Raw genomic sequence first — 13,252 nt, forward strand, 5'->3', positions numbered from 1 at the left:
GGATTTCTTATTTTTGACAAAAAGGTTAAATTGAATGAACCATGGCGGTCTATTGTAATAGATGTCTCCTCTATAAAGAGGAGACATCTACATTAGAAAGGGGAAGAAAAACAAGTTGTAAGGGAAATTTTGAAAAACAAAAGCAAGTCTGAATCTTCATTGTAACTGGACATTTTGGCAGATGAATAAAAGGTTGTTCTGAGCATCTAATCCGGAATCTGTGTTCTGGGGAATCTTGTGAGAGGGACAGGGCCCACCTTCTTCACAAGATTCACCCATTTATTTTCTATTAGTGTGTGAGTGTGTTTGAATTCTGTAGCATTATCTCTGATAAATTCCTTTTGCTGATACTCTGTTTGGATTCTGTAGCATTGTAGGAATTTACAGGGTAAGTTCCACAGAAAGAATACCAAAAGGACACCGCTCACAACCAGATCTCAAATCAATACACCAGTATTTTTGACGTGGTTAAAACCCTCAGAGTGCAAGGAGGGAAACAGTCCACGGCCTGTCCCAACGTGGGTACTACAGGCAATTTATTAATCAAAGAATGAAAATTTACATAAGCTTCTCTCATGCACGGATTACCCGAACAATGACCCTCCATGCGCTTTAAATAGAACTCATGGACCAATCGGGTGTCAAGCCACGGATCAAGTGTCGGTAATACCGAGGTGAGAGTGAACCGTCGGATCACTACATATCGTGACCGTCGGATTGTAAGTTACAAAATGTACAACGGTAAAGAAACACACTTTACCTAACTCTAACCTAACTCTATACTAGACCAAGTTGAACTTAACTATATCCTATGTGTCGGAATATCCTAACATCCCCCCTTAAGAACAACTTGGGATAGGATTGAAGGATTTACAAATATGACACAATAGGAGAAGGAAGGAGGCACTAGAGCCTATCCCCCCTTAGTGACAACTTCCTGAACTCCAAGCATATATCGAAGTTTAGTGAACTTCGCCTCTGTGAGAGCCTTTGTGAAGATGTCTGCAACCTGATCATCTGTTGGACAATATTGCACTTCAAGAACATGGTCATGAATGAGCTTTCTGATGAAGTGCATGTGTAGTTCAATGTGTTTGCTGCGCTGATGCTGGACTGGATCTTTGCATAGCTGAATGGCACTTTGATTATCACACCAAAGTGTGGTTGGATGCTGCTGCTCAAAGCCAAACTCTGATAGGATCTGACGAAGCCACAAGGCTTCCTTACTAGCTTCCACGGCACCACGATACTCTGCTTCTGCTGACGAAAGAGAAATGGCAGCCTGTTTCTTACAAGCCCATGTAATAGGTCCTGAACCAAGAGTGAAGACATAACCGGCAGTAGACTTCCGATCATCAGGGTCACCAGCCCAATCAGAATCAGTGAAACCAACTAACAGAGGAGCTGCTTTGGCACTGTAATGAATCCCAAACTGTACTGTACCTCGAACATAACGAAGTATTCTTTTAGCTGCTTTCCAATGACTTTCACGGGGGTTTTGCATAAAACGAGCAACAAGGCCAACAGCAAAGGAAAGATCAGGACGAGTATGGGTTAAATACAAGAGTTTTCCGACAAGTTGACGGTATAAGGTAGCATCAACTTCAGGAGAAGTACAAGAGACTGAAAGTTTGACTCCAGACTGAAAGGGAGAAGGGGCTGGCTTACAGTCTTCCATGTGAAAATGACGAAGAATATCACAAGCATACTTGGACTGGGAAAGGAAAATACCCTCCTGGGATTGCAAGACTTGAAGACCGAGAAAATAGTGTAAGTGTCCTAAGTCTGTCATTTCAAATTTCTTTTTAAGGCTGGACTTCACATGGTTTATAAGGTTGGGATCACTACCAGTAAGAATAAGATCATCAACATAAAGAACAAGGATGATAAGAGAGTTGCCCACTTTCTTGGTGTAGACAGTATTGTCAGAATGACACCTAGAAAAGCCAGATTCTAAAAGAAAGCTATCCATTTTGGCATACCAAGCCCGAGGAGCTTGCTTGAGGCCATAAAGGGATTTCTTAAGTCGACAAACAAGGCTGGAGTCTGTTTGTATGAAGCCAATGGGTTGTTCCATATAGATTTCTTCCTGCAAGTCCCCATGCAAGAAGGCAGATTTAACATCCATCTGATGGACTTCCCATTTTAAAGAGGCAGCAAGGGAAAGAACAAGGCGGATAGAGTTCATTTTGGCAACAGGGGAGAAGGTTTCAGTGTAGTCAATGCCTTCAACCTGTGAAAAGCCCTTAGCAACGAGACGAGCTTTATGTTTATCAACTTTCCCATCTGGTCCATACTTGGTTCTGTAAACCCATTTACATCTAACAAGTTTGCGTCCCTTTGGTAGAGGAACAAGATCCCATGTATCATTTGTCATCAATGAATGATATTCTTCATTCATAGCTGCTTCCCAATGTGGATGGCCTGAAGCTTCTGCAAAAGTGTCAGGATCATGATTTACTGGAGCTTGAGCCAGTAAAGAAGAGGCTCTTTCAAACTGAGAACGTGTACGTCGCTGATCTGTAGGATCACCGGCAAGATCACCTGCTGCATCCCGAGTAGCACGGACCCATCTTGGAAGTTGAGGATCCTGAGAAGGTGGGGGAGGATTATCATCCTCGCTTTCATCATCTGAAGAAGAAATGTTTTCAAAGGTAGAAGAGATAGGAAGAGGTGGCACATCCGCCGGACTAGGCTCGCAGGCCGATTTATTTTCATCAAATTTTACATCTCTTCTAATGATAACATTTTTGGACTTAAATGGAATAAGTCTATAACCTTTTACATCTTCAGAATATCCAACAAAAGTACATTTCTCACTCTTAGGTTCTAAAGCTTTATGCTTTTCATCTGGAATATGGGCCCATGCTTCACTTCCAAACACACGAAAGTGACTTACATCTGGTTTAATGGAACTCCAAGCTTCTTCTGGAGTGATATTCTCTAGAACCTTAGTAGGAGTGCGATTGATTATATAATTTGCACAATTAATTGCTTCGGCCCAAAAACTAAGACTGAGTCCTTTAGATTGCAGCATACAATTAGCCATTTCCTTTAAGGTGCGATTTTTCCTTTCAGCTACACCATTTTGTTGTGGAGTGTATGGAACAGTATGTTGCATTTGAATTCCATTTTCGGTGCAAAAGTTGATGAATGTGTTTTTAACATATTCTCCACCATTATCAGTTCTTAGCTTAAGAATTTGATGTCCAGATTGTTTTTCAACAAAGGCTTTGAAGGCCAAAAAAGTGTTAAATACTTCGCTCTTGAGTTTTAAGAAGTATACCCAAGTGCGTCTGGAGAAATCATCAATGAAAGTTAAGAAGTACTTGCAGCCAGAGAATGAAGCAACAGGAAGAGGACCACATAAATCACTGTGCACAAGCTGTAAAGGGGCTGAGGCGTGCCAAGAGGCACGTTTGTCAAAACTGTCCCGATGATGTTTTCCGAGTACACATCCGGAACAAACACCATCTCTGCAAGATACCATAGGAAGACCTGTCACCATATTTTCTTTACATAGATGCTGAAGGGAGCGATAGTTTAAGTGACCAAATCGCTCATGCCAAAGTTTGCTCACTTCATCATTATGAGCAACAAATACTGAGGGAAGATTGGATGACCCAAAGTTGTGAAACTTATACAACCTTTTGGAATCATCAGCAAGACCAGTAGCTAGAATCTGTTTAGGATCTTTTAGATCCTTGATTACAACATCATGAGGTGAAAATTCAACAATTTTACCTTCACCTGAATGAGTTATCTGATAGACAGATAGAAGGTTGCAGGATAAGGTTGGAACACATAATACATCATTAAACTGACCATTGTCTAGATGAACAGTTCCAGTCCCTACAACATTAAGAGATCTATCATCACCAATATATATATTTTTGGTGTTACAATCATTTAAAGAAGAAAACATGGCTTGGTTTTTGGCCATGTGACAAGAGGCTCCAGAATCAATGAGCCACTCATGAGAATGAGAAGAAGAAGAAGATACATTTAATGCATAACCAGACTGAGATGATTGACAATGACATGCAGAAAGTGCCATTCCGGAAGTTGAAGTTGAAGTAGGCTCCACATGGATGTTATGTTTCTTCATTGCGGCTTCCAAGGCTTCCATCTTCTTAAAGCATTTAGATTCTAAGTGGCCATCTCGATTACAAAAGTTACAATGTCTATCAGTCTTCTTCCATTTGTTTTTATTGGTCTTATCATTTTGCTGAAATGATCTTTCATTTTGAGGCTGAGATGGTTTAGGACCATTCTTTTGAGGATATGACTTCTTAGGATTCTTTGAATTTGGTTGCTGCTGGGCGGCTAACGCTTTCGTGGAAGAGTTTCCAAGATTAAGAAGACCAAGGTGTAAGAGTTTTTCTTGTTCTCTTATTAAGGAATCACAAAAGGAGTCAAAGGAAGGGGCCTTGTAGTCTTGTCCTTGACAAATGAAAGCTTCCCTTGTAGAATGGAAAGTGGAAACAAATACAGAGTAGGCTGGTCCCAACTTAGTAAGGATGGAATAAATAAGGTTACCATCTTCTTTCTTAACTTTAACACCTTCCAAGAGATATCTAAGGGTCTTGAATTTGGACAAGAAATCTTCAATGCAAGAAAAATTATTAGGATCCAAAGTAAGCAGCTCATTTTCAAGTTGATGGGCTCTAATTTCATTTTTAATCCCAAAAACTTTAGCAAGTTTTCCTAATGCTTCATGAGGAGTCTCAAGTTCTGCAATGTGGAATCTAAGATCAGGAGAAATAGACATCCCTATCAAACCACGTGCTTGATCTTGTTTATTTTCCCATTTTGCCGCCTTGTCTTCATCTTTTGGTTTCTTCTCTTGGTCTGTGGCTATTCTGAAGAGACCTTTACTTCTAAGTAAATCTTCCATGTAGGCTACCCATTGGAAGTAGTTAGTGCTGTCAAGAATGACTTGGCATGGACTTTCCATTTTTTTTTTAAAACTGAAGCTGAAGATGCTGAAAGTAAGTGTTCCAATGGATAGATCTCGAAAAAATAGGCGGTTTTAAAAAAAACGGCTCTGAAAAAGGCTTCCGGATGAAGAAGTTATGGCTTTTTGAAAAAAAAATTGTTGACGTTGCCGGCAAAGTGCGCGAATGTGCGGGAATGAAAAAATCCGCCCCCACAAAATGGAGACTTGAACCCAAGACCTCTACTCTCTTAAAATAGCTTTGAACCAATTGATCTATACAAAAAATTTGAGAGAGAGAGAGGGGGGGGGGGGGGGGGGCTTGGTTTGCGTGCTTGCCTTGAGAAAGCTCTTTTTCCCTACAAAACACAAAACACAAAACCCAACACGAATATGCAAAGAAAAACGAACCTTGCGGCTCGAAGTTAGCTTTAGCCAAAAAACTAGAAAAAATTTAAAAAAAAATCTCAAAGTTAGCTTTAGCCGAAAAACTAAATATTTTTCTCAATGTTTCTGATTTTCCGAGATCACACTAAGGTGCAGGGAAAAGAGCATACGCATGAGAAAAATCCTTCCTTTCTGTTTCTGATTTGCCCAGATCGCACAGAGTCGCAGGGCAAAGAGCATACGCAGAAATGAAAGGTATAGATCCGGTTAAAAAAAAAAGGCTAAATAAACTGTGACCGAAATAAGCAGAGAGAAAATAACAGTAAACTGCAAAAAAAAACACTGTATACCTCCCGATCTGAAAAATGACGCAGCTAGGGCTACCGAAAACCTTTTCGCGTGAAACGAAAGGGGTTCCTCACTGGAACAGATGCTCCGAACGCAACAGAGCAGTCCTCTCGGCCCGAAAGCAGTCAGAAACAGCAGATCTAGGAAACGACAGCCGCATGCAGTTCTACCGGCTTCAGATTTGGATCACCAACGGACGCGGCCCTCAAATAGCTCTAATACCATGTAGGAATTTACAGGGTAAGTTCCACAGAAAGAATACCAAAAGGACACCGCTCACAACCAGATCTCAAATCAATACACCAGTATTTTTGACGTGGTTAAAACCCTCAGAGTGCAAGGAGGGAAACAGTCCACGGCCTGTCCCAACGTGGGTACTACAGGCAATTTATTAATCAAAGAATGAAAATTTACATAAGCTTCTCTCATGCACGGATTACCCGAACAATGACCCTCCATGCGCTTTAAATAGAACTCATGGACCAATCGGGTGTCAAGCCACGGATCAAGTGTCGGTAATACCGAGGTGAGAGTGAACCGTCGGATCACTACATATCGTGACCGTCGGATTGTAAGTTACAAAATGTACAACGGTAAAGAAACACACTTTACCTAACTCTAACCTAACTCTATACTAGACCAAGTTGAACTTAACTATATCCTATGTGTCGGAATATCCTAACAAGCATTACCTCTGATAATTTCCTTTTGCTGATACTCTGTTTTGTTAATTGCTTGATATTGTAAAAGAATACTTCACCGGTGATTAGAAATTGCAGTGTGTGTTGGCAATTTGGTTACAGGGGCAGGTGCTGAACATCCTTACCCTGAGGATAGGGTCCTGATCCTCTGCTAACAGAGCAGCCATTATTTTCTTTGCAGAATTGTATTCTTAGTTAACTGCTTTCATTTCATCTTTGCAACATATTTTAACTGCTATAACATAGAGTAAGGAGTTTGACAGAAGATAGAATTGTGTATACTACAACTTTTAATGCTTTTAGAATTAAGTACATAAAGTACGAGGTCACCTTTGAAATAAAAGGACTTTCCCGGGTTGACAAATTAATGTGGTACTCGATTGTTTAATCAATAAACAATTCAAGTAGCCAACACTTGGGTTCTGCTCTAGTGTTATAAAAGTGCCTCGTCTCAGCCTCTTCTTGCCACATTCCATGCTTTCTCTAGTGTTGTCTTCACAACTCGCTACATGGATTTCAACGCATTTTTCTCCTTGGGTTTGGTGGCCCAACTTTTATTTTCTATAAAGACTATTCTTGGGTCTTCTTTTGAGTTAGCTAGGCAACTTGTACTCATATTTTGTAAATTTTCCTCATTTTTGAGTCTTTCTACTCACTTTTAGTTGTTTTTTAGTGGCATGGGTTTTTGCCTTAGTCTTTTCTGATGCATCCAATGTCGGGTGGTTTTTTTGTGCCATATATTTCCCCCTCTTTGCGCTTTTTGTGGGCCTAAATGTCTTGCTACTATATTTGGAAGGGCTTGCATGCCCAATTTATTTTGATTCTCTTTGGTCTATGGTTTGGGGCTTATTGACCATAGGGTTGCATACCTTGAATCTTCTTTGCTAGATGATTGCTTTTCGTATCAGTCAGGAGTGTGTCTATAGAATGTAATTTTATTCCTAGTTTTTTTCTCTCTCGGGTAAAAAAAAATAAACAAAATTGTATAGAAAAGTAAATAAATTTATTATTAAATTTATAGAATGTAAATTAAGCAGTTTCTATAAAATTTATCTTTATTAAATATTATTCACTCAAATATTCTTAAAAAAAATGAAAATAAAAATTATTTATATAATAAATATGTTTTATTGAATATTTAGCCTAATACCAATCCATGTATAAGTCAGGAGTTAATATGAATCTAACCTGGTACTATTGAATTCTATAATGAATTTCCTCAAGTCTTTAAATAGGATTCATCATAACAAATATATTAGATTTGGTTAATATGAATTTACCTCGTACTATTGAATTTTATAATAAATTTCCTCAAGCCTTTAAATAGGATTCATCATAACAAATATCTTAGATTTGTAAATTCTATAATGAATTTGCTCGAGTCTTTAAATAGGATTCATCATAACAAATATCTTAAATTTGTAAAGCATCATGCTTTATATAAGTCTTCATCCTAACAAATATCATGGACCTATAAACCCATCAAATAACTAAATCAAACTTATCTTAACTAAATTATGATCTAATTAATTTAACCAAATCAACATTACATCACATTCATGATTTACCAAAATATAAAATACCTCATAACCTAACAACAATTTTGATAATTGCAGCTTACATACAAACATATACTTCTCCATATTAAAACACCTAAGCAAAACTAAACCTAGACCAGACAATAAAGCTAATTAACGAATACCCAAAGGACACGATGTCCACGTTTGGAATTCGTGCAATCAACCATGACTAAACTTCGGTGCCCATTCAAGCAGTCACCCTCGCTATCGATATAGAGAGAGTTTAAAAGACGTCTATGGAAATGTTGAAAATTCGTTATGGGCATGCTCACAAGGGAATCCAGGGAATCCTTGACAATGAACCTTTGGATCATATGGTTTCTTTTGACGAGTAAATTTTACATTATGCGGTTTAACTTGATCTTGATGTTGAGAACAAGGAAGAGATTGGAAGAAATGATCGGCTTTCCCGAGAAAGCGAACCGCATTTCTCATGTGTGTTTCGCTCGCATTTGTGCGTGCAATAACATATTCGATAAAGATGGCATTGGGAAGCCTCGAAAGACATTTACCCACAATGTCTGCCAGAATTTTCTCCATCCAATCAAGCAGATCGTCCACCGTTTCATATGTGTTGAAGTCAAGAATGGTCCTGCTGATTCTGTAAAGGCTGTTTCCTGCCAAAGCCTCTGGAGACCAATGGTAAGATTGCTGAGAAGGTACTTCCCCCACCTCCTTTTTTCCCATACCCGCGAGCTGCTCAATTATTTGCATATGCGGGGTCAATGTAGGGTGGTCTTTATTGATGGGCAGATTCTGAAGGTCACAGTCCAACCACTTCTTGTTGATATCTATAGTCGACCACACAATCTCACCCGCTTTCCTCGCGTCCCTCAACTGCATCTTGCGCCAACGTTTCTCCACAAACTTCATCATTTCCAGGCCCTCTGATAAACCATCTACCATCATTTTAATCCGATCTTCTTTGAACCTAGAAAGGGAAACGGCAATTGCAATGAGGGTCACAGCAGGCAGAGTCCAACAATTTAGAGGCACTTCAGAAGACGAATTAGGAATGGATGGAACTTTACTATCGGAAAACAAACACATGTTCCTGAATCCTTCAGATTCAGTGGACTTGCCCAGAAGTTTCACCAATAAATCACGTTTCTCCTTCCTTCCCTTATCCATCCGTTGCTTCATGTCCTCGATAGCGGCTTTCAATATCAACTCCTTTCCCGGTAGATGCAATACATGGTCATTGCTGAGCTTATCCCGAGTGCAGATTCCGGGAACATTACAAGAGATAGTGCCCGTAGATAACATTACCAACCGAGCAGAGGCAAGGCAGAGAGCGTTGCTCGACTGAACAAAAGCCTTCTGCAGCAATATGCATATGTCTAACATCATGTTTCTCAGCACGTAGGCTATTTTTTTCGAGCATGGCTTCCTGAAATAGGGACAAAGTGGATTCTCCTTCCAATCCTTCAATTCCCTTACCCGCAATCTCTCGACAGAAATCTGTCGTGGGCCAGCGTCTTTGGTCACCATCCTGGCTGCATTAAGCCATCTTAAGGCTGGCGCAACACTCCCCGCAAGGACTGCAAGTGTCTGAGAGATCAACACAGGCCAAATAGCCCACCGATAACTAGACTGTCCAGTGCAAAAATCCGTGAACAAAGACCGAATCTCAGCCTGTAGGAGAAGTAGAACACAAACCCAAGTCAGAGCCCCAGCTCCCATAGACAACGAAGAGCGAGCCAAAACATACTCTGGATTGCTCGTATAAGTGATCGGCCATGTTTCGCGGATATGCTCCTTTAAATACTCCATGTCCACCTCCCACACTCTCTTTTTGTCCTGATCTGTATCCCCGTACTGTTCTTCCAATATCTTAATGGCGGCCACCTTTGCAACAGCCGATGAGCACATGAGGCCCAGCAGAAGCAACATACACACCAACACCACGACGTTCTCGGCCCTGAACTTGTAGATTAATCCAGTACTCAACTGGATACTCATATTGACCACCGCCGTAATGACGAAGATGAAGAGAGCCAGCATGTTTGCAACAATCTCTTCATTCTTCAACCCTCCCAACGATGGCATGAAGAAGTTCATACTGACGCATATGAAAACGGTACCGCTAAGTTTGGATAACTGATCTTGGGGTGCCGGCATTCGGGTCGACAGATCCATAGGAAGCTTGCAGGCCACTGATAGCAGCGCCAGCGTTATTGCGTTGAAGGAGAAGAATTTGCAGGGCAACCAGGGTTTCTTACATACAAGGCCTCTCATGGTGTCGATTCCCATTGCTACTATGCAGATCGCACATGCTCCTGTTATGTAGAGACCTATAAGAGGCAGCGGTGCGTCCAAGTTTGTGTCATTACACTTCGCGGCTCCTTCCATGTTCTCCTTCGTCGTGGCAAATCCTGCACGGAAATGTAGAGAAGGGAGGTGAATTCAAGAGCAATCTGAAATAAGATTGCAAGAGTGGTTTCACTTTCTATGTAAACAGAGAGGACGGTCTTTATAACAACCGGTTCCTATAGGTCCAAACAGAGCATCCTTAAGTCCATCGCATATTCCCCAAATATTCGGGAATGGAAGGACATGGCCGCAGTCAAAAAAAAAAATTGGATTGACGGTCAATTTTTTGATCGCCCATGTCTATCTGATTCTCGAATATTCAGGGAATGTGCAATCGGCTGAAGTTCAGAGCTCTCAACCGCCTTATGCACAGTTGGTCTAGAGTACATGCCTCTAGGTTACATAATAATAGAACGTCACTCAATGGAATTCTTGAGAATACTTCGATGACAAATGATTTATCTGATTTCTTAGATTTCAAAATTCCACCATCAAAAATCTAAAATTTTAATAAAATTAATAAAGGGTATTTTGTTTCCTTAATATATGTGTATATGTATGTAGTGGTAATTTTGGTATTTTAATTAGTTTTACTTAGTTTAATTTCATTAGCATTGATTATGGTACTTACTTTAATAGAGACATGAGTGAAGCATGTTATCCAAACAACCAACTTTGAGAGTGAATCCCAAGACTTACATTAAAACCAAAGCATTTAACCACTCAAGTTATTTCATTGGGTTAAAATTATTTGGAATTATGTCATCCATCCATAAGTAAGAGTGAGATTACCTATACATTGCCAACCTTAATTGCCATATATCAGAAGAACATATGTCACAAGTAAAATTGTAACCTAATAATGACATGGCAAAATGACTCTTATGAACTTGATAGCGGCCAAATGAAAAGGCTCATTAGTGACATGGGAAAATGACTCTTATGAACTTGATAGCCGCCCAATGAAACGGCCCATAAGACATCCCTCTATTGCTTTAAAACTATCTAGTTCTTACTAAGAGCGACATCCCTCTATTGCTTTAAAACTATCTTGTTCTTACTAAGAGCTATTAAAAAAGTGACATGAAACAAAGATTAAACATGAACAACTAAGATAATAGTGCAAATATTACTTGTGTAAAACCAAGACATTTTTGAGAAATTAAGAATAATTTATAAGTCACTAAGAGATAACCTCTTTCATATTAATTTTCTAATAACTTAAAAAATAAGTAAGAAAAATCATCACACGAATGAGAATAACCTACCAATTATGTTGTGTATGTCTACAAACATAAAGAAAATTAAGAAAGGAGATAATAAATTATCACAACATAGAAAATTATAAACACAATAGCTAACAATATATCTCGTTAATATGTGGAAATAGCCCAGAAAAAAACATATTGCTTAAATGTAATAGTTTTATTTCTAAATTTGTTCATGGATCTTAGTTTTCTAATTCTTCAAATACCTTGCTATTCTAAACTCTTTCAATACTTAAAATCTCCATTCTTATAAAATTTTATTTTTAATCTCAAATAATTATAAAGATAATATTTAATTAAATATTTCATAATTATAAATTTACCCTTTTAAATTATATTAAAAAAAAATCTCACAATGCTTAGAATAGAGGATAAAACGGTTTTAGGCAGGAAAGACAATAAATCCATGTGTGAAAAAACTAAAGAGGAAATATCAAATACTTTATGGAAAATTTATATCAAAATATTTCTTCAGTTGTCCTTTTTTTCAATCAACTTTTACATATGTATTTATAGGTTGCTAGTAGTTTTTTTCACTCTCTACTTTCTGGTAATCACACTTCTTTGCAGGAAATCTCGGTCAACCAAATACGTAACCTTGTGAGTATATTGAAGACATCCATCTACTCACGGAAATCAAAAGAAAGGAAACAAAAAGTAAAGCTATACCAAGGAAAAATGAACCTGCGTCCTCCTCTTTGCCCTCGAGGCACCACTAGCTTGAACTCATTGATGGTAGCTTGATCTCGTTATTGCACCTCTAGCTTCATCTGTGACTCTCCGTTCGTATAAACCACAATATCTATATATATATATATAACATGATCGTTGTAATTTTGTATAGAGCTAGGTATAAATATAATATATAATATGAATGTATGTAGTAATGCTTATGGATTAATACAAAGAAGTGCTTTGGTGGGATACTTTTATTTTTGTTTTCCCTTTGCTTTATCTCATGTGTTGTATGATCATTTTTACTTAATTCTTGCTCGTTATATGTATGTACTAGTAATATTGTGTGCAATTCACTAGATTATAACATTGTTTCCATTTCCAATAGTTCCTAAATCTAAGTTAGCTTAATATGTACAAATAAATTTTGATCCTATAATATATTCAAGAATGCTGAAAGAGGAAAATCAATAACTATTTGAGAAATTATATTAGGAGAAATCAACTATCTCTAGCTAAATCTAGATCACAATTCTTCACAAAGACACATAAAACATATATTGAATCCATCCTTGTCGAAATAAAAAAGTATATCAACCAATCATCTTATGCATTGTCCAACCAATGATGTGTGGTTGATGTCAAAACTTATTAACAATGGGAGAATGAACCTACATGAGTGGGTTGAACAAATCACTACAGAATACTATGAAGGACAACTAGTTGAAGGTCAAACTTCCATAAAAAGATAAAGGACCAATTTTATATTGACTTTCACGACCTCTTTCTTTGTTCAATACCTATTTTACTCCACATATTTCTTCTTGATGAGGGACTCAAACATTTTGTTGAATGCGAAGCCCCCTTAATGAGCCAATTAATACCAAGGATGAATACAGGAAGGAAAAATGGGAATAGTTCTTAGAAGCTCCTTGTCAAAATACTAGAGAAACATGGGATTGCTTCCTTAACAAATAAGTATGCCCATGGCTTACATTTCTGTCGACCAAGAATAATCTTGGGTCACCTATGGGGGGATCATTT

At 38.4% G+C, this 13,252-nt stretch overlaps 1 protein-coding gene across 1 annotated transcript; it reads right to left on the bottom strand.

The window, feature by feature from the left end:
* Positions 1–8,171: 8,171 nt before the first annotated feature.
* On the bottom strand, positions 8,172–12,310 carry LOC149258298 (uncharacterized). Its single transcript, XM_089371202.1, has 2 exons — positions 12,203–12,310; positions 8,172–10,327 (listed from the first exon to the last, which is right to left on the bottom strand). The coding sequence occupies exon 2, from the start codon at positions 10,302–10,304 to the stop codon at positions 8,187–8,189; it is 2,118 nt and encodes a 705-aa protein (XP_089227328.1). The 5' UTR covers positions 10,305–10,327; positions 12,203–12,310; the 3' UTR covers positions 8,172–8,186.
* Between the last annotated feature and the right edge of the window lie 942 nt (positions 12,311–13,252).

The sequence above is a fragment of the Pinus tabuliformis genome, chromosome 6 (assembly GCF_031772625.1).
Source record: "Pinus tabuliformis cultivar Carrire ecotype Pingquan chromosome 6, CPIR1, whole genome shotgun sequence".
NCBI lineage: Eukaryota > Viridiplantae > Streptophyta > Pinopsida > Pinales > Pinaceae > Pinus > Pinus tabuliformis.

Coding starts and splice junctions, on each gene's coding strand:
- LOC149258298 (XM_089371202.1), bottom strand. CDS start 10,304: ATGGAAGGAGCCGCGAAGTGTAATGACACAAACTTGGACGCACCGCTG.